This window comes from Heptranchias perlo, unplaced genomic scaffold (assembly GCF_035084215.1).
Source record: "Heptranchias perlo isolate sHepPer1 unplaced genomic scaffold, sHepPer1.hap1 HAP1_SCAFFOLD_237, whole genome shotgun sequence".
Lineage (NCBI taxonomy): Eukaryota > Metazoa > Chordata > Chondrichthyes > Hexanchiformes > Hexanchidae > Heptranchias > Heptranchias perlo.
In genome coordinates, this window is record NW_027139249.1 from 20965 (window position 1) to 39830 (window position 18866).

The window sequence follows — 18866 nt, forward strand, 5'->3', positions numbered from 1 at the left end:
TCACTCTGTATCTAACCCGTGCTGTACCTGCCCTGGGAGTGTTTGATGGGACACTGTAGAGGGAGCTTTACTCTGTATCTAACCCTATACCTGCCCTGGGAGTGTTTAATGGGACAGTGTCAAAGGAGCTTTACTCTGTATCTAACGTGTGCTGTACCTGCCCTGGGAGTGTTTGACGGGACAGTGTAGAGGGAGCTTTACTCTGTATCTAACCCTGTACCTGCCCTGGGAGTGTTTGATGGGACAGTGCAGAGGGAGCTTTACTCTGTATCTAACCCTGTACCTGCCCTGGGAGTGTTTGATGGGACAGTGCAGAGGGAGCTTTACTCTGTATCTAACCCTGTACCTGCCCTGGGAGTGTTTGACGGGACAGTGTAGAGGGAGCTTTACTCTGTATCTAACCCGTGCTGTACCTGCCCTGGGAGTGTTTGATGGGACAGTGTCGAGGGAGCTTTACTCTGTATCTAACCCTGTACCTGCCCTGGGCGTGTTTGATGGAACACTGTGGAGGGAGCTTTACTCTGTATCTAACCCTGTACCTGCCCTGGGAGTGTTTGATGGAACACTGTGGAGGGAACTCGACTCTGTATCTAACCCTGTACCTGCCCTGGGAGTGTTTGATGGAACACTGCAGAGGGAGCTTTACTCTGTATCTAACCCTGTACCTGCCCTGGGAGTGTTTGACGGGACACTGTAGAGGGAGCTTTACTCTGTATCTAACCCTGTATCTGCCCTGGGAGTATTTGATGGGACAGTGTAGAGGGAGCTTTACTCTGTATCTAACCCTGTACCTGCCCTGGGAGTGTTTGATGGGACAGTGTAGAGGGAGCTTTACTCTGTATCGAACCCTGTGCCTGCCCTGGGAGTGTTTGATGGGACAGTGTAGAGGGAGCTTTACTCTGTATCTAACACTGTACCTGCCCTGGGTGTGTTTGACGGGACAGTTTAGAGGGAGCTTTACTCTATATCTAACCCTGTGCCTGCCCTGGGAGTGTTTGATGGGGCACTGTAGAGGGAGCTTTACTCTGTATCTCACCCTATACCTGCCCTGGGAGTGTTTAATGGGACAGTGTCAAAGGAGCTTTACTCTGTATCTAACGTGTGCTGTACCTGCCCTGGGAGTGTTTGACGGGACAGTGTCGAGGGAGCTTTACTCTGTATCTAACGCTGTACCTGTCCAGGGAGTGTTTGATGGGACAGTGCAGAGGGAGCTTTACTCTGTATCTAACACTGTACCTGCCCTGGGAGTGTTTGATGGGACGGTGTAGAGGGAGCTTTACTCTGTATCTAACACTGTACCTGCCCTGGGTGTGTTTGATGGGACAGTGTCGAGGGAGCTTTACTCTGTATCTAACCCTGTGCCTGCCCTGGGAGTGTTTGATGGGACGGTGTAGAGGGAGCTTTACTCTGTATCTAACCCTGTACCTGCCCTGGGAGTGTTTGATGGGACAGTGTAGAGGGAGCTTTACTCTGTATCTAACCCGTGCTGTTCCTGCCTCAAGAAATGCCAAGGCTGTTGTCCCAGCCTGTGCTGTATCTAACTCATGCTTTACCTGCCCTGGGAGTGTTATTGCCAGGACTTACCTTGATAAACAGAGAAACAAAATCTCACTCACCTCAAAGAAACTTACATGTTTCTTCCATTGTGCAGAAGGATGAAATTGCAATACGACGTCTTCTTAGGAAGGCATCAGCACGGAGGTGTCAATCTGAAAGAAGTGGTAATGAAAATCCTAAGAATCTCCCGTCATGAAAATTACGTCAATCGCCTGGAAGGCAATGACATCGCGTTGATCCAACTTGATAGGAGAATCGTGTTCAACACCTACATGATGCCCATCTGCCTACCGACCTCCAACTTCCAGTTCCCCTGCGGATCCAGCTGTTGGGTGGCCCAGTGGGGACACACTCAGGAGGGCAGTAAGTAGTCTAGGCTCGTTTCCTCAGACAATATGTGGCTCAGTCAGTTAGACACACTGTCTTTCCCGCTCTGGGACCGGGTCTCACAGTGCGTTAGACACACTGTCCTTTCCCCCTCTGGGACCGGGTGTCATAGTGCGTTAGATACACTGTCCTTTCCCCCTCTGGGACCGGGTCTCACAGTGCGTTAGATACACTGTTCTTTCCCCCTCTGGGACCGGGTGTCACAGTGCGTTAGATACACTGTTCTTTCCCACTCTGGGACCAGGTGTCACAGTGTGTTAGATACACTGGGCGCTAAATTGGGCCGTGTAGCGCCCTTTGTTTTGGTGCTACACGGCCTCTCCGACATCCAAGATGGCGTCATGGATACGCACGCAGGTTTCCTGCGTGACGCGCACCAGACGCCATCTTGGTATAGAAGTTGGAGCAGGTAACTAACGCTGGAATCGTGTAAAGTAGGGAGAAAATGGCTTCAATCAGTGTACAACGCTGATTTAAAGTGATAGACACCATTTTGGGACTTCATGGTCAACTCAACGCACAGCCTTAACCCCGACCATCTGAATGTGTCTTAGAGTGCCTAGAGGACCCCCCACCGGTGCTATTTAAAGGGACCATGCAGGATTTACAGGTTAGTGGCTGGATTATTGCTTATGGCTGTCGAGACATTTGTAACTGTTTTTGGAGGCATTCTATACTTGAATACTAGGACTAGGGGCATAGCCTAGCATTTTGAACTAGGACGTGCAGGAGTGAAGTTAGGAAATGCTTCTACATGCAAAGGTTGGGAGAAGTTTGGGAAGGTCTTCTGCAAACTGCAGTTGATGATAGCTCAATTGTGAATTCTAAATCTGAGATTGATAGATTTCTATGAACCAAGGGTATTAAGGGATATGGGGCTGAGGTGGAAATATGGAATTAGGTCACAGGTCCACCATGATCTCATTGAATGGCAGAACAGGCTCGAGGGGCTGAATGCCACTGCCACTTGCTGCCTACTGATATGCGCTACCTTCTCCTGTAAGAAAGCGGGACTTGTGTCTGGTTGATGTGCCTGTCATGTATGAATAGCTGCCAGTGTGTGTGGCCTGTGAGTTGTGGGTCGGCAGCTTTCAACAGTGGTAATGTGTCACCACCATCTCTCTCGACCCCTCTACTGGCTCTCATTTGTCACATTGCTTGTCCGAGATCCAGTGCTGGATGAGCAAAAATTTCCTCCAACTAATATTGGGAGGACCAAAGCCATTGTCTTTGGTCCTCGCTGCAAACTCCGTTCCCTAGCAACCGACTCCATCCCTGTCCATGGCCATTGTCTGAGGCTGAACCAGACCATTCGCACCCTTGGTCCTATTTGACCCTGAGATGAGCTTCCAACCACGTATGTGCTCTATCACAAAGACCGCCTACTTCCACCTCCATAACATTGTCCGTCTCCACCCCTGCCATAGCTCATCTGCTGCTGAAACCCTCATCCATGCCTTTGTTATCTCTAGACTGGACTATTCCAATGCTCCCCTGGCTGGCCTCCCATCTTCCACCCTCCAAAAACTTGAGCTCATCCAAAACTGAATAGCTGCCAGTGTGTGTGGCCTGTGCAGGGACTACAGGGAGGATGAGCAAACTGGCCACGGCACCGTGGTTCAGGGGGCCATTCAAGTGGGGGGAGTGAAAAGGACATAATTGCTCTGGAGAGAGTGCAGAGAAGATTTACAAGAATATTGCCAAGGCTTGAAAATTGTAGCTACAAGGAGAGATTGGATAGGCTGGGGTTGTTTTCCTTGGAGCAGAGGAGGCTGAGGGGAGACTTGATTGATGTGTATAAAATTATGAGGGGCCTGGATAGAGTAGACAGGAAGTACCTGTTTCCCCTAGCGGAGAGTTCAAGAGCTAGAGGACATAGATTTAAGCTGATTGGCGGAAGGATTAGAGGGGACATGAGGAAAAACTTTTATTACCCAGAGGGTGGTGGGTGTATGGAATTCGCTGCCCGAATTGGTGGTAGAGGCAAGGACCCTCAACTCTTTTAAAAAGTACCTGGACCTGCACCTAAATTGCTGTAAGCTGCAGGGCTACGGACCGGGTGCTGGAAGGTGGGATTAGAATGGGCACCTGGTTGTTCTTTGAGCCGGCACGGACATGATGGGCCGAATGGCCCCCTTCTGTGCTGTACCTTTTCTATAGTTCTATGGTTCTATGGAATGTGGTTGTAGTAGATGACAGTATAGTTCGAGGGATAAACATTGTTCTCTGCAGCCAAGAGCGAGAGTCCCGAAGGCTGTGTTGCCTACCCAGTGCCAGGGTTAAGGACATCTCCTCAGGGCTGGAGAAAAACTTGGAGTGGAAAGGGGAGGATCCAGTTGTCGTGGTCCACGTAGGTACCAGCGACATAGGTAGGACTAAGAAACAGGTTCTGCTGAGGGAGTTTGAGTAGCTAGGGACTAAATTAAAGAGCAGAACCAGAAAGGTGATGATCTCTGGATTATTATCTGAGCCACGAGCAAATTGGCACAGGGTAAATCAGATCAGAGAGATGAATGCGTGGCTCAAAGATTGGTGTGGGAGAAGTGGGTTTCGATTCATGGGGCACTGGCATCAGTACTGGGGAAAGAGAGCTGTTCCATTGGGACGGACATCACCTGAACCATGCTGGGACCAGTGTTCTGGCAAACTGAATAACTAGTGCGGTAGAGAAAGCTTTAAACTAAATAGAAGCGGGGAGGGCTCAGGTGGGGCGAAGTTTAGATTGCTAAAGAGAAAAGACAAGGAAGTAGTGCAGGAAAATGATGGGGGTAATGATAAACAGAGTGTGTCAGAAGGGACAGAGCGTACAAACATAAGAGTGCATTAGCAAATGGGGCCGGGGTAGGAAAGAATGGTAAAACGACAAAATTAAAGGTTCTTTATCTGAATGCGCGCAGCATTCGTGATAAGATAGATGAATTGACGGCACAAATAGAAACAAATGGGTATGATCTCGTTGCCATTACAGAGACGTGGTTACAAGGTGACCAAGGTTGGGAGCTAAATATTCAGGGTTATTTAACATTTCGGAAGGATAGGAAAAAAGGTAAAGGTGGTGGGGTAGCTCTGTTAATAAAGGATGAAATTGGTATAATAGTGAGAAATGATCTTGGCTCAGAAGATCAAGATGTCGAATCAATTTGGGTGAAGGTAAGAAATAGCAAGGGAAAGAAATCACTGGTGGGAGTAGTATATAGGCCCCCTAACAGTAGCTACACTGTATAAAAATGTATAAAACGCTGTAAGGCCACAGCTGGAGTATTGTGCGCAGTTCTGGTCACCACATTATAGGAAGGACGTAATTGCTCTGGAGAGAGTGCAGAGAAGATTTACAAGAGTGTTGCCAGGGCTTGAAAATTGCAGCCACGAGGAGAGATTGGATAGGCTGGAGTTGTTTTCCTTGGAGCAGAGGAGGTTGAGGGGAGACTTGATTGAAACATAGAAAATAGGAGCAAGGGTAGGCCATTCAGCCCTTCGGGCCTGCTCCGCCATTCAAAATGATCATGGCTGATTGTCTAACTCAGTACCTGGTTCCCGCTTTTTCCCCATATCCCTTGATCCCTTCAGCATTAAGAAATATATCTATCTCCTTCTTGAATACATCTATTGACTTGGCCTCCACTGCCTTCTGTGGTAGAGAATTCCACAGGTTCACCACCCTCTGAGTGAAGAATTTTGAGGTGCACAAAATTATGAGGGGCCTAGATAGAATAGACAGGAAGTACCTGTTTCCCCTAGCGGAGAGTTCAAGAACTAGAGGACATAGATTTAAGCTGATTGGCGGAAGGATTAGAGGGGACATGGGGAAAAACTTTTTTACCCAGAGGGTGGTGAGTGTATGGAATTCACTGCCCGAATTGGTGGTAGAGGCAAGGACCCTCAACTCTTTTGAAAAGTACCTGGACCTGCACCTAAATTGCTGTAAGCTGCAGGGCTACGGACCGGGTGCTGGAAGGTGGGATTAGAATGGGCACCTGGTTGTTCTTTGAGCCGGCGCGGACACGATGGGCCGAATGGCCCCCCCCCCTTCTGTTCTGTATCTCTTCTATGGTTCTGTGTAGGGCGAAATATAAATCAGGAAATAAGGGGGGCTTGTAAAAAAGGTAACGCAATAATCATGGGCGATTTTAACTTTCACATAGATTGGACAAATCAAATTGGCAAAAATAGCCCTGAGGACGAGTTCATAGAGTGTATAAGGGACTGTTTCTTAGACCAATACGTCAGGGAACCAACCAGAGAACAGGCCATTTTGGGTCTGATAATGGGTAATGAAACAAGATTAATTAATGATCTCAAAGTAAAGGATCCCTTGGGAAGCAGTGATCATAACATGATAGAATTTCACATCCAGTTTGAGAGCGAGGATCTTGGGTCTGAAACTACTGTATTAAACTTAACTCAGGGCAATTATTCAGGAATGAGGGCGGAATTGGCTAAAATGGACTGGGTAAACAGATTTGTGGTATGATGGTGGATAAGCAGTGGCAAACATTTAAAAAGATATTTTATGATTCGCAACAAAAATATATCCCTATGAGGAGGAAAGACTCCACAAAAAGGCTGAACTGACCATGGCTAACCATGGAAGTAAAGGATAGTATCAGGTTAAAAGAAAAAGCATACAACATGGCAACGATTACTGGTAAGCCCAAAGATTGGGAAAACTTTAAAAACCAGCAAAGGATGACTAAAAAATAATAAAGAGGGAGAAAATAAATTATGAGAGTAAACTAACAAGAAATATAAAAACTGACAGTAAAAGCTTCTACAAGTATATAAAAAGGAAGAGGGTAGCTAAAGGAAACATTGGTCCCTTAGAAGATGAGACTCGGGAAATAATAATGCAAAACAAGGAAATAGCAGAGGAATTGAACAGATATTTTGTATCTGTCTTCACAGTAGAAGACACTAATAACATACCAATAATACTAGAGAATCAAGGGGCAAAGGGGAGTGAGGAACTAAAAACAATCACTATCACTAGAGAAAAAGTACGAGGTAAACTAATGGGTCTAAAGGCTGGCAAGTCCCCTGGACCTGATGGCTTGCATCCGAGGGTCTTAAAGGAAGTGGCTACAGAGATAGTGGATGCATTGGTTGTAATCTTCCAGAATTCACTAGATTCTGGAAAGGTCCCAGCGGATTGGAAAACCATAAACGTAACACTCCTATTCAAGAAGGGAGTGAGACAGAAAGCAGGTAACTATAGACCAATGTACGGACTCGTCCAATACCAGGTTATAGTCCAACAGCTTTATTTGAAATGACAAGCTTTCGGAGCTTTGCTCCTTCGTTAGGTGAGTGAAGGGTTCCATAAAGGCACAGCATATATAGTCAGAGAACAATGCCTGGTGATTACAGATAACTGCCCGTTATCACACCTCGGCAGAGAGTTAATCACAGCAATCAAAGGAGTGGATGGTGTTCAGACAGGTTAGTCAGGGACACATTACATCCAAGAATACTGAATACACAAGGGGTCAGATAACAAAGACAGAGAGAGAGAGAGAGAGAATGACCAGTTGTATTCAAAACAGGTAACTTTTTTTCGCTGGTGGGGTTACATGTCGCGTGACATGAATCCAAGATCCCAGTTGAGGCCGTCCTCATGGGTGCGGAACTTGGCTATCAATTTCTGCTCGACGATTTTGCGTTGTGTGTGTCTCGAAGGCCGCCTTAGAGAACACTTACCCGAAGATCGGAGGCTGACTGTCCTTGACTGCTGAAGTGTTCCCCGACTAGGGGGGAGCCCTCCTTTCTGGCGATTGTTGTGCGGTGTCCGTTCATCCGTTGTCGCAGTGTCTGCATGGTCTCGCCGATGTACCATGCTCCGGGGAATCCATTCCTGCAATGTATGAGGTAGACAACGTTGGCCGAGTCACAGGAGTATGAACCATGCACCTGGTGGGTGGTGTCCTCTCGTGTGATGGTGGTATGTGTGTCGATGATCTGGCATGTCTTGCAGAGGTTGCCGTGGCAGGGTTGTGTGGTGTCGTGGACGCTGTTCTCCTGAAAGCTGGGTAATTTGCTGTGAACGATGGTCTGTTTGAGGTTAGGTGGCTGTTTGAAGGTGAGTAGTGGAAGCGTGGGGATGGCCTTAGCGAGGTGTTCGTCGTCATCGATGACATGTCGCAGGCTGCGAAGAACATGGCGTAGTTTCTCCGCTCCGGGGAAGTACTGGACGACGAAGGGTACTCTGTTGGTTGTGTCCCGTGTTTGTCTTCTGAGGAGGTCTATGCGATTTTTCGCTGTGGCCCGTCGGAACTGTCGATCAATGAGTTTGAGCATCATATCCTGTTCTTACGAGGGCGTCTTTCAGCGTCTGTAGGTGTCCATTGCGTTCCTCCTCGTCTGAGCAGATTCTGTGTATTCGCAGGGCCTGTCCATAGGGGATGGCCTCTTTGACGTGGTTAGGGTGGAAGCTGGAAAAGTGGAGCATCGTGAAGTTGTCCGTGGGCTTGCGGTAGAGTGAGGTGCTGAGGTGTCCGTCTTTGATGGAGATTCGTGTGTCCAAGAATGAAACCGATTCTGAGGAGTAGTCCATGGTGAGTTTGATGGTGGGATGGAATTTGTTGATGTTATCGTGTAGTCTCTTCAGTGATTCTTCGCCGTGGGTCCATAGGAAGAAAATGTCGTCGATGTATCTGGTGCATAGCGTTGGTTGGAGGTCCTGTGCAGTGAAGAAGTCGTGCTTGAACTTGTGCATGAAAATGTTGGCGTATTGGGGTGCGAATTTGGTCCCCATGGCTGTTCCATGTGTTTGGGTAAAGAACTGGTTGTCGAAGGTGAAGACATTGTGATCCAGGATGAAGCGGATGAGTTGTAGGATGGCGTCTGGAGATTGGCTATTGTTGGTGTTGAGTACTGAGGCTGTCGCAGCGATGCCGTCATCGTGGGGGATACTGGTGTAGAGTGCCGAGACGTCCATCGTGGTGAGAAGTGTTCCTGGTTCAACTGGTCCGTGGGTGCTGAGTTTTTGTAGGAAGTCTGTAGTGTCGCGACAGAAGCTGGGGGTTCCCTGTACGATGGGTTTCCGGATGCCCTCGACGTATCCAGAGAGGTTCTCACACAGGGTTCTGTTGCCTGATACGATAGGACGTCCGGGTGTGTTGGCTTTGTGTTATCTTTGGGAGGCAGTAGAAGTCTCCCACGCGGGGAGTACGTGGGATGAGAGCGCGTAGGATGCTTTGAAGGTCTGGATCGAAGGTCTTGATCAGTTTGTTGAGCTGGTGGGTGTGTTCTTTGGTCGGATCTGTGGGTAACCGTCTGAAGTGTTCCTGGTTGTCCAGTTGTCGGTATGCTTCTTTGCAATAGTCTGTTCTGTTCTGTATGACGATGGCTCCTCCTTTGTCCGCTGGTTTGATGACGATGTTGCGGTTGGTCTTGAGAGCGTCGATGGCGTTGCGTTGTGCTCGGGTGACATTCTGGACTGTCTTGTGAGTGCAGCTGATGAATCTGGCGTTATAAGAACATAAGAAATAGGAGCAGGAGTAGGCCAATCGGCCCCTCGAGCCTGCTCCGCCATTCAATAAGATCATGGCTGATCTGATCCTAACCTCAAATTTAAATTCATGTCCAATTTCCTGCCCGCTCCCCGTAACCCCTAATTCCCTTTACTTCTAGGAAACTGTCTATTTCTGTTTTAAATTTATTTAATGATGTAGCTTCCACAGCTTCCTGGGGCAGCAAATTCCATAGACCTACTACCCTCTGAGTGAAGAAGTTTCTCCTCATCTCAGTTTTGAAAGAGCAGCCCCTTATTCTAAGATTATGCCCCCTAGTTCTAGTTGACGCATCTCCTGACAGCTTGAGCATACATGTCAAGCTTGGGGCAGCGTCCCTCCGGAGGAGTCCAATTTGACTCTTTTTTCTTCGGTTGCTGTACCGCGGATCCCTCTGTCTGCTGTTCCGGATCGTTGATCGTCTCATTGGGTTCGCTGCTGAAATCTTGGGATTTGTGGAAGAATTTGCGGAGCCTCATTCTCCTGATGAATTCCTCTGTGTCCGCCGCAAGACCGATGGGGTCCATTTTGGTGGTGGGGCAGAAATTGAGCCCTCGGCTGAGAACTTCGATTTCGTGTGGTTGAAAGGTGTGGGCGGACAAATTGACGATGGACTTCCCTGTGGTTGCAACCGTGGTACCGGGTGAGGCTTGGTTGATGCTGGTGGTGATGCTGAGTTTCTCAAGCTTCCTGCTCTTGGTTTTCATGTCGGCAGCGTAGTTCCGTTGCCTCGTCTGTTTGGTGGTGTCTCGTAGCTGGTCTGCTGTGTCCTGAGTACAGGTTGAGAGTATGGACTCTATCTTGGTTTCGAGGTTGCGGCGTCTGCTGTAGAGTTGGTGTACCACATCATAACTAGACCAGTTAGCCTAACATCTGTCATTGGGAAAATGCTAGAATCCATTATTAAGGAAGTAGTAGCAGGACATTTGGAGACTCATAATACAATCAAGGAGAGTCAACATGGTTTTATGAAGGGGAAATCATGTCTGACAAATTTATTAGAGTTCTTTGAGGAAGTAATGGGCAGGGTGGATAAAGGGGAACCAATGGATGCAGTATATTTGGATTTCCAAAAGGCATTCGATAAGGTGCCACATAAAAGATTACAGCACAAGATAAGAGCTCATGGTGTTGGGGGTAATATACTGGCATGGATAGAGGATTGGCTAACAAACAGAAAACAAAGAGTCGGGATAAAAGGGTCATTGTCAAAATGGCAATCTGTAACTAGTGGGGTGTCGCAGGGCTCAGTGCTGGGACCTCAACAATATGTATCAATGACTTGGATGAAGGAACAGAGTGTCTTGTGGCCAAATTTGCTGATGATACAAAGATAGGTGGAAAAGCAAATTGCAATGAGATATTGACAGGTTAAGCGAATGGGCAAAAATTTAGCAGATGGAATATAATGTGGGCAAATGTGAAGTCATCCACTTTGGGAGGAAAAATAAAAAAGCAAAATACTATTTGAATGGAGAAATACTACAAAATGCTGCGGTACAGAGGGATCTGGGTGTCCTCGTACATGAAACACAAAAAGTCAACATACAGGTGCAGCAGGTAATCCGGAAGGCAAACGGAATATTGGCCTTTATTTCTAGGGGGATGGTGTATAAAAGCAGGGAAGTCATGCTACAAGTGTACAGGGTGCTGGTGAGTCCACACCTGGAGTACTGCATACAGTTGCCCTTATTTAAGGAAGGACATACTTGCATTGGAGGCAATTCAGAGAAGGTTCACTCGGTTGATTCCGGGTATGGAAGGGTTGTCTTATGAGGAAAGATTGAACAGGTTGGGTCTGTACTCACTGGAGTTTAGAAGAATGAGAGGAGATCTTATTGAAAGATATAAGATTCTGAGGGGACTCGATAGGGTAGATGCTGAGAGGATGTTACCCCTCATGGGGGAATCTAAAACTAGGGGACATAGTCTCAATAAGGGGTTGCCCGTTTAAGACGGAAATGAGGAGGAATTTCTTCTCCCAGAGGGTCGTGAATCTTTGGAATTATTTACCCCAAAAAGCTGTGGAGGCCGAGTCATTGAATACATTCAAGGCTGAGTTAGACTAATTTTTGGTCAGCAAGGGTGTCAATGGATATGGGGAAAGGCCGGGAAAGTGGAGTTGAGGTAAAAATCAGATCAGCCATGATCTCACCAAATGGCGGAGCAGGCTCGAGGGGCCGAATGGCCTACTCCTGCTCCTATCTCTTATGGTCTTAAACTCTGCTGCCCGTATCCTAACTCACACCAAGTCCTGTTCTCCCATCACCCCTGTGCTCGCCTTGATTTTAAAATTCTCATCCTTGTTTTCAAATCCCTCCATGGCCTTGCCCCTGCCTATCTCTGTAGCCTCCTCCAGCCCCTACAACCCTCCGAGATCTCTGCGCACCTCCAATTCTGGCCTCTTGCGCATCCCCGATTTTAATCGCTCCACCATTGGCGGCCATGTCTTCAGCTGCCTAAGCTCTGGAATTCCCTCCGTAAACCTCTCTGCCTTTCTCTCCTCCTTTAAGACCCTCCTTAAAACCTATTTATTTGACCAAGCTTTTGGTCACCTGTCCTAATACCTCCTTATGTGGCTCGGGGTCATATTTCGTTTGATAACGCTCTTGCGAAGTGTCTTGGGACGTTTTGCCACGTTATAGGCGCTATGTAAATAAAAGTTGTTGTTGTTGTTGGGATGGGTTGTCAGTGCATTAGATACAGTGTCTTTTCCCTCTCTGGGACCAGGTCTCACAGTGTGTTAGATACACTGTCCTTTCCCCCTCTGGGACTGGGTGTCACAGTGTGTTAGATACAGTGTCTTTTCCCTCTCTGGGACAGGGTCTCACATTGTGTTAGATACACTGTCCTATCCCCCTCTGGGACTGGGTGTCACAGTGTGTTAGACACACTGTCCTTTCCCCTCTGTCATGGTATCACAGTGTGTTATATACACTGTCCTTTGCCCTCTGTCTGGGTGTCACAGTGCATTAGATGCACTGTCCTTTCCCCTCTGGGACCCCTTGTAAATACTTACATCCTCCGAAGGACTTGTTGCAGATACTGACACACTCCCCCTGCAAAAATTGACACTCCCGGAACTCCCTGTAAATACTGACACACTTCCGGGGATACCCTGTAACTACTGACACACTCCCGGGGACCCCCTGTAAATACTGACACACTCCCGGGGACACCCTGTAAATACTGACACACTTCCGGGGACCTCTTGTAAATACTGACACACTCCCGGGAACCTCTTGTAAATACTGACATGCTCCCGGGGACCCCCTGTAAATACTGAAACACTCCCGGGGACCCCCTGTAAATACTGACACACTCACGGGGACCTCCTGTAAATACTGACACACTCCCGGGGACCTCCTGTAAATACTGATGCATTCTTGGGACGCCATGTAAATACTGACACACTCCCACGAACCCCGTGTAAGCACTGACACACTCCCAGGGATCATCGAGTCTGTTCCACCATTTGATCTGATCATGGTCGATCTGTACATAGGATCAGGAGGCCATTCATCCCCTCAAGCCTGTTCTGCCATTAAATGAGATCATTGCCGATCTGTACCACAACTCCATTAACCTGCCTTTACTCCGTGTCCCTTGATACCCAAAAGGATCAAAGTGGTGAGTCAGCAGTTAGAACTGGGCACGTTGATGGGGTGTTACCAGAACCTGTTAAAGGTCCCGATGTTATGGGGGGCTTATTTGGGTGTCCTATTTGCGATCTCGGTGACTCCCAAATGATGACGGTTTTAACTCTCGACGTTCCCTTTTTTCAGTCAGCCTCATTTCACCGGGAACACTCCAAAAGGTGGAGGTGGCCCTGATCGGGCACAGGACGTGTAACCGGCTGTACCAAGCTGGAATGACCATTGGTTCCAGCAAGCTCAACATCATCAACTCGATGCTGTGTGCCGGCGTCCCAGAAGGCAAGAAGGGCACCTGTGAGGTGAGATGAGAGCGAGGGTGGACGGGGGGGAACATGGGGACAGAATCGATCCTTCGACGGGACTCACCAAGGCCTCAGAGAGGCCAGGATGGAATCGGAAACTGGAAGGGGTGCTATTCTGAGGTTAAAGCACTTTGGCAGGGGAGTGTAGGGGGAGTTCTACTCTATCTAATTTGTGCTGTACCTGACGCTGGGAGTGTTTGATGGGACAGTGTAGAGGGAGCTTTACTCTGTATCTAACCCTGTACCTGACCCTGGGAGTGTTTGATGGGACAGTGTAGAGGGAGCTTTACTCTGTATCTAACCCTGTACCTGCCCTGGGAGTGTTTGATGGGACAGTGTAGAGGGAGCTTTACTCTGTATCTAACCCTGTACCTGCCCTGGGAGTGTTTGATGGGACTGTGTAGAGGGAGCTTTTCTCTGTATCTAACCCATGCTGTACCTGCCCTGGGCGTGTTTGATGGGACAGGGTAGAGGGAGCTTTACTCTGTATCTAACCCTGTACCTGCCCTGGGAGTATTTGATGGGACAGTGTAGAGGGAGCTTTACTCTGTATCTAACCCTGTACCTGCCCTGGGAGTGTTTGATGGGACTGTGTCGAGGGAGCTTTTCTCTGTATCTAACCCATGCTGTACCTGCCCTGGGCGTGTTTGATGGGACAGGGTAGAGGGAGCTTTACTCTGTATCTAACCCTGTACCTGCCCTGGGAGTATTTGATGGGACAGTGTAGAGGGAGCTTTACTCTGTATCTAACCCTGTACCTGCCCTGGGAGTATTTGATGGGACAGTGTGGAGGGAGCTTTACTCTGTATCTAACCCTGTACCTGCCCCTGGGAGTGTTTGATGGGACAGTGTAGAGGGAGCTTTACTCTGTATCTAACCCTGTACCTGACCCTGGGAGTGTTTGATGGGACAGTGTAGAGGGAGCTTTACTCTCTATCTAATCCGTGCTGTACCTGCCCTGGGAGTGTTTTTTGGGATTATAATTTTGATTTCTGTTGTTTGTTTGATGAACAGGGAGATATGGGCGGGCCTCTGGCCTACTTGAACGAGGGTACCTGGGTGCAGGTTGGCATCGTCAGCTTCAGTGAGGGTTGTGCGAAAAATTATCGGCCCGGCGTCTACACAGCAGTCGCCCCCTTCCAGGAATGGATCAATGCGACAGTCTCCGGGCTCCAGTTCATGGCTCCGACATTGGCGTTGCGGCTCTCACCGGAAGGTTGCCTGAACAGTGTGCCAGGAGGCATCGGGGGGCTCCTACTCCATGCGGGCAGCATCTTCTCCCTCCTCCTCTGCGGCATCTTGCTGAACGATTAGATGCCGGGCAGAACTGAAGGGGTGTGGGGTGAGGGAATAATCCGGGAGTAGAGGAAATTTAGCTGAATTTTATACCCAACGCCAAAAATCAAAACCGATTCGCGAACCTGCGCTGAACCCGTCAAGGGGGGGATCGTGGTATGAAAACGCACAGAGCCAGAATGTCTGCAGTCTCCTCCAACCAGCGTTGTCCAGTAGGAAATGGCTGACCAGCCACGAGTGTAAACACGGGAACACCGTTTTTGGCCACAAACGCCCACTAATTTAATGCCTTACTCGCAACACGGGTGAATGTGCTTGGAGTGTGTAAATGTACTTCAAAGATCTACCGCGACTCGGTGACCAATGAAGGAAAGCAGATACAGCGATCAAAAAACACACTTGCTTTTCCACACACAAAAGGGTTAAAATTCGCACACATATGACTTGCGAGTGCAAGTATTGAGATCACAAGCCCAACAATAGTGTCTGTTTCCCATTTTCTATTCACTGATCGGAAATGCAATGAGCCACATCTGGATTCTCAAGTCACCACATGTGACTCGTGGCTAATGTATTGGACAGCACTGCCTTTTCTGACCTTTGACCCTCGGGGCGTTTTACTACGTAAAGGCACTATAGAAATGCAAGTTGTTATTGTCGTTGTTTATTTAGACTTCGTAATCTCAAAGTGATAAAGCAGCAGAATAATTTTCCTGTCCTCGCTGCACATTGCACTCTCTTGACACATTTTGCTTATATCAATAAATACGCTGATTGACTGTCCAATCTGCTTTGCTCCGTTTGGCTTGTGTGAGACGCACCCTGTTAGAGCCCTGTGCACCTGGAGGACCCAAGGTTTGATTCCCTGGTCGGCACTGAATGTTCGCAGGAGTAGACCGGGTTCCTATGAATCGGGGTCAAAACACCTTCTTCAGAACTTATTTCTTACACAGTCAAAAAGAGGTTCGGATGAAACAGCCTTTCGTAGACTTCCCAGTGCAAAGTTTGGACCTGGGTGTTACATCAAGTTACATCGAAACTACAGCACAGAAACAGGTCATTCGGCCCAACTGGTCTATGCCAGCATTTATGCTCCACACAAGCCTCCTCCCTCCCTACTTCAGCTAACCGTATCAGGATAACCTTCTATGCCTTTCTCCCCCATGTGCTTATCCAGCTTCTCCTTAAATGCATCTATGCTATTTGCCCTCAACTACTCCTTGTGGTAGCACGTTCCACATTCTTACCACTCTTTGGGTACAGAAGTTTCTCCTGAATTGCCTATTGGATTTATTAGTGTCTATCTTATATTTATGACCTCAAGTGGAAACATTGTCTCCACATCTACCCAATCAAACCCTATTATTATCTTAAAGACCTTTATCAGGTCACCCCTCAGCCTTCTCTTTTCCAGAGAAAAGAGCTCCAGCCTTTTCAGCCTTTCCCGATAAGGATATCCTCTCAGATCTGGTATCATCCTTGTGAATCTTTTTTGCACCCTCTCCAATGCCTCTACATCCTTTCTATAATATGGAGACCAGAACTGTGCACAAGTGTGGTGTAACCAAGATTGTGTACAAGTTTAACATAACTTCTTTACTTTTCAATTCTATCCCTCTAGAAATGAACCCCAGTGCTTGATTTGCCTTTTTTATGGCCTTATTAACCTGCGTCGCTAGATTTGTGATTTCTGTATCTGTAACCGAGGTCCCTTTGCTCCTCGATCCCGTTTAGACTCTTATTATCCAAGTATTATATGGCCCCCTTATTCTTCCGACCAAAATCACACTTATCTATATTGAAATTCACTTGCCAATTACACGCCCATTCTGCTAGTTTATTAATGTCCTCTTGCATTTTGACACATTCTTCCTTTGTATTAACTACACCCCCCAATTTGGTGTCGTCCTCAAATTTTGAAATTGTACTTCCGATTCCCAAATCCAAATCATTAATGTAAAAAGATTTACTAGAATGGTTCCAGGGATGAGGGAATTCAGATACGTAGATGGACTGGAGAAGCTGGGGTTGTTCTCCTAACAGCAGAACAACAGAAGGTTAAGAGGAGATTTGATAGAAGTGTTCAAAATCATGAAGGGTTTAGATAAAGTGAATAAAGAGAAACTGTTCCCATTGGCCAGAGGACATAGAATTAAAGTGATTGGCAAAAGAACCAAAGACGACATGAGGAAAAACTTTTTTACGCAGCAAGTAGTTATGATCTGGAATGCACTGCCTGAAAGGGTGGTGGAAGCAGATTCAATCATGGCTTTCAAAAAGGAATTGGATAAATTTTTGAAGGGAAAAAATTTGCAGGGCTATAGGGAAAAAGCGGGGGATGGGGACTGAGACTAACTAGATTGCTCTTACGAAGAGCTGGCACGTGCTCCATGGGCCGAATGGCCTCCTTCTGTGCTGTAACCATTCTATGATTCTATGAAATTATAAACAACAGTGGTCCCAGTACCGATCCTTGTGCAAAACCACTTCCCACCTTTTGCCAGTCTGAGTAGCTACCCTTAACCCCTATTCTCCCTTTTCTATTTAGTAGCCAGCTTGCTATCCATTCTGTCACCTGTCCCCTGACTCCACATGCTCTGATGTTAACCATGAATCTACAATGCGGTACTTTATCAAAGGCCCTTTGAAAATCCAAATATATTACATCTACTACGTTACCCTTGTCTACTCTTCCTGTTACTTCTTAAAAGAATTCAATAAGGTTGGTCAAGCATGACTTTCCCTTCTGAAATCCGTGCTGACTATTCTTTATTATATTTTTGTTCTCTAGATATCCTTCTATTGAGTAAATAGAACATCTTTGAGTAAAGATTCCTTTATCTTACCTATCACCGACGTTAAGCTAGCTGGTCTATAGTTCCCAAGACTTGTTCCATCTCCCTTTTCAAATATAGGAATTACATTAGCTGTCCGCCAGTCCTCTGGCACTATTCTCTTTTCCAATGAACTTTTATATATATGTAATAGTGCCTCTGCTATCTCCTCCCTAACTTCTTTTAATATTCGCAGATGCAATCCACCTGGACCAGGGTTTTATCCTCCCTTGGTTTGATTAGTTTATCAATTATCTCACCCAGTTCTTTCTAAAATGCTTTAATATCTTTTTCAACCTCTTCTTCCAATGCCCTGTCCACCATGTTAGTCTCCCTGGTAAATACATTTTGCAGGTAAATACAGGTAATGCATTTGGGGAGGGCAAACAAGGCAAGGGAGTACACAATAAATGGGAGGATACTGAGACGGGCAGAGGAACAAAGGGACCTTAGAGTGCATGTCCACAGATCCCTGAAGGTAGCAGGACAGGTAGATAAGGTGGTTAAAAAGGCATACGGGATACTTTCCTTCATTAGCCGAGGCATAGAATATAAGAGCAGGGAGGTTATGCTAGAACTTTATAAAACATTGGTTAGGCCACAGCTTGAGTACTGCATACAGTTCTGGTCACCACATTACAGGAAAGATGTGATTGCAGTAGAGAGGGTACAGAGGAGATTTACGAGGATGTTGCCAGGGCTGGAGAATTTTAGCTACGAGAAAAGATTGGATAGGCTGGGGTTGTTTTCTTTGGAACAAAGGAGGCTGAGGGGAGATTTAATTGAGGTATATAAAATCATGACGGGACTAGATAGAGTGGATAGGGAGGACCTATTTCCCTTAGCAGAGGGGTCAGTGACCGGGGGCATAGATTTAAAGTAATTGGTAGAAGGATTAGAGGGGAGCTGAGGAGAAATGTTTTCACCCAGAGGGTGGTGGGAGTCTGGAACTCACTGCCTGAAAGGGTGGGAGAGGCAGAAACCCTCAACTCATTTAAAAACTATTTGGATGCGCACTTGAAGTGCCGTAACCTACAGGGCGACGGACCAAGTGCTGGAAAGTGGGATTAAGCTGGGTAGCTCTTCTTCAGCCGGCAGGGACATGATGGGCCAAATGGCCTCCTTCCGTGCCGTAACTTTCTATGATTCTAATACGGAGTCAAAATAGCCGCAAGGAGCTACGGCTGCTGCTTCGCTGGAGGAGTAAACTGTGCCGCCACCTCGTCAAGGAACTGAAGGAGCAGGCGAAGGAACCGGACGGCCAGATCACGTGAGTCCTCGTGGCCGCCCCCGGCTCCCGCCGAGAAGGGCGGCCGAGGGTTTCGGCGG

The 18866-nt window shown here is 47.4% G+C and overlaps 1 protein-coding gene across 1 annotated transcript in view; it reads left to right on the plus strand.

Annotated features, from left to right (window-relative positions):
* Positions 1–18866, plus strand: part of LOC137310258 (serine protease 53-like) — a gene marked incomplete at its 5' end in the record, with an annotated part of 73112 nt that overhangs the window by 10963 nt on the left and 43283 nt on the right. Inside the window, 4 exons of the mRNA XM_067978154.1 lie at positions 1652–1920; positions 4134–4313; positions 13235–13404; positions 14422–14635. Coding sequence (XP_067834255.1) covers positions 1652–1920; positions 4134–4313; positions 13235–13404; positions 14422–14635 — 833 coding nt within the window. The remainder of the gene's footprint in view (positions 1–1651; positions 1921–4133; positions 4314–13234; positions 13405–14421; positions 14636–18866) is intronic.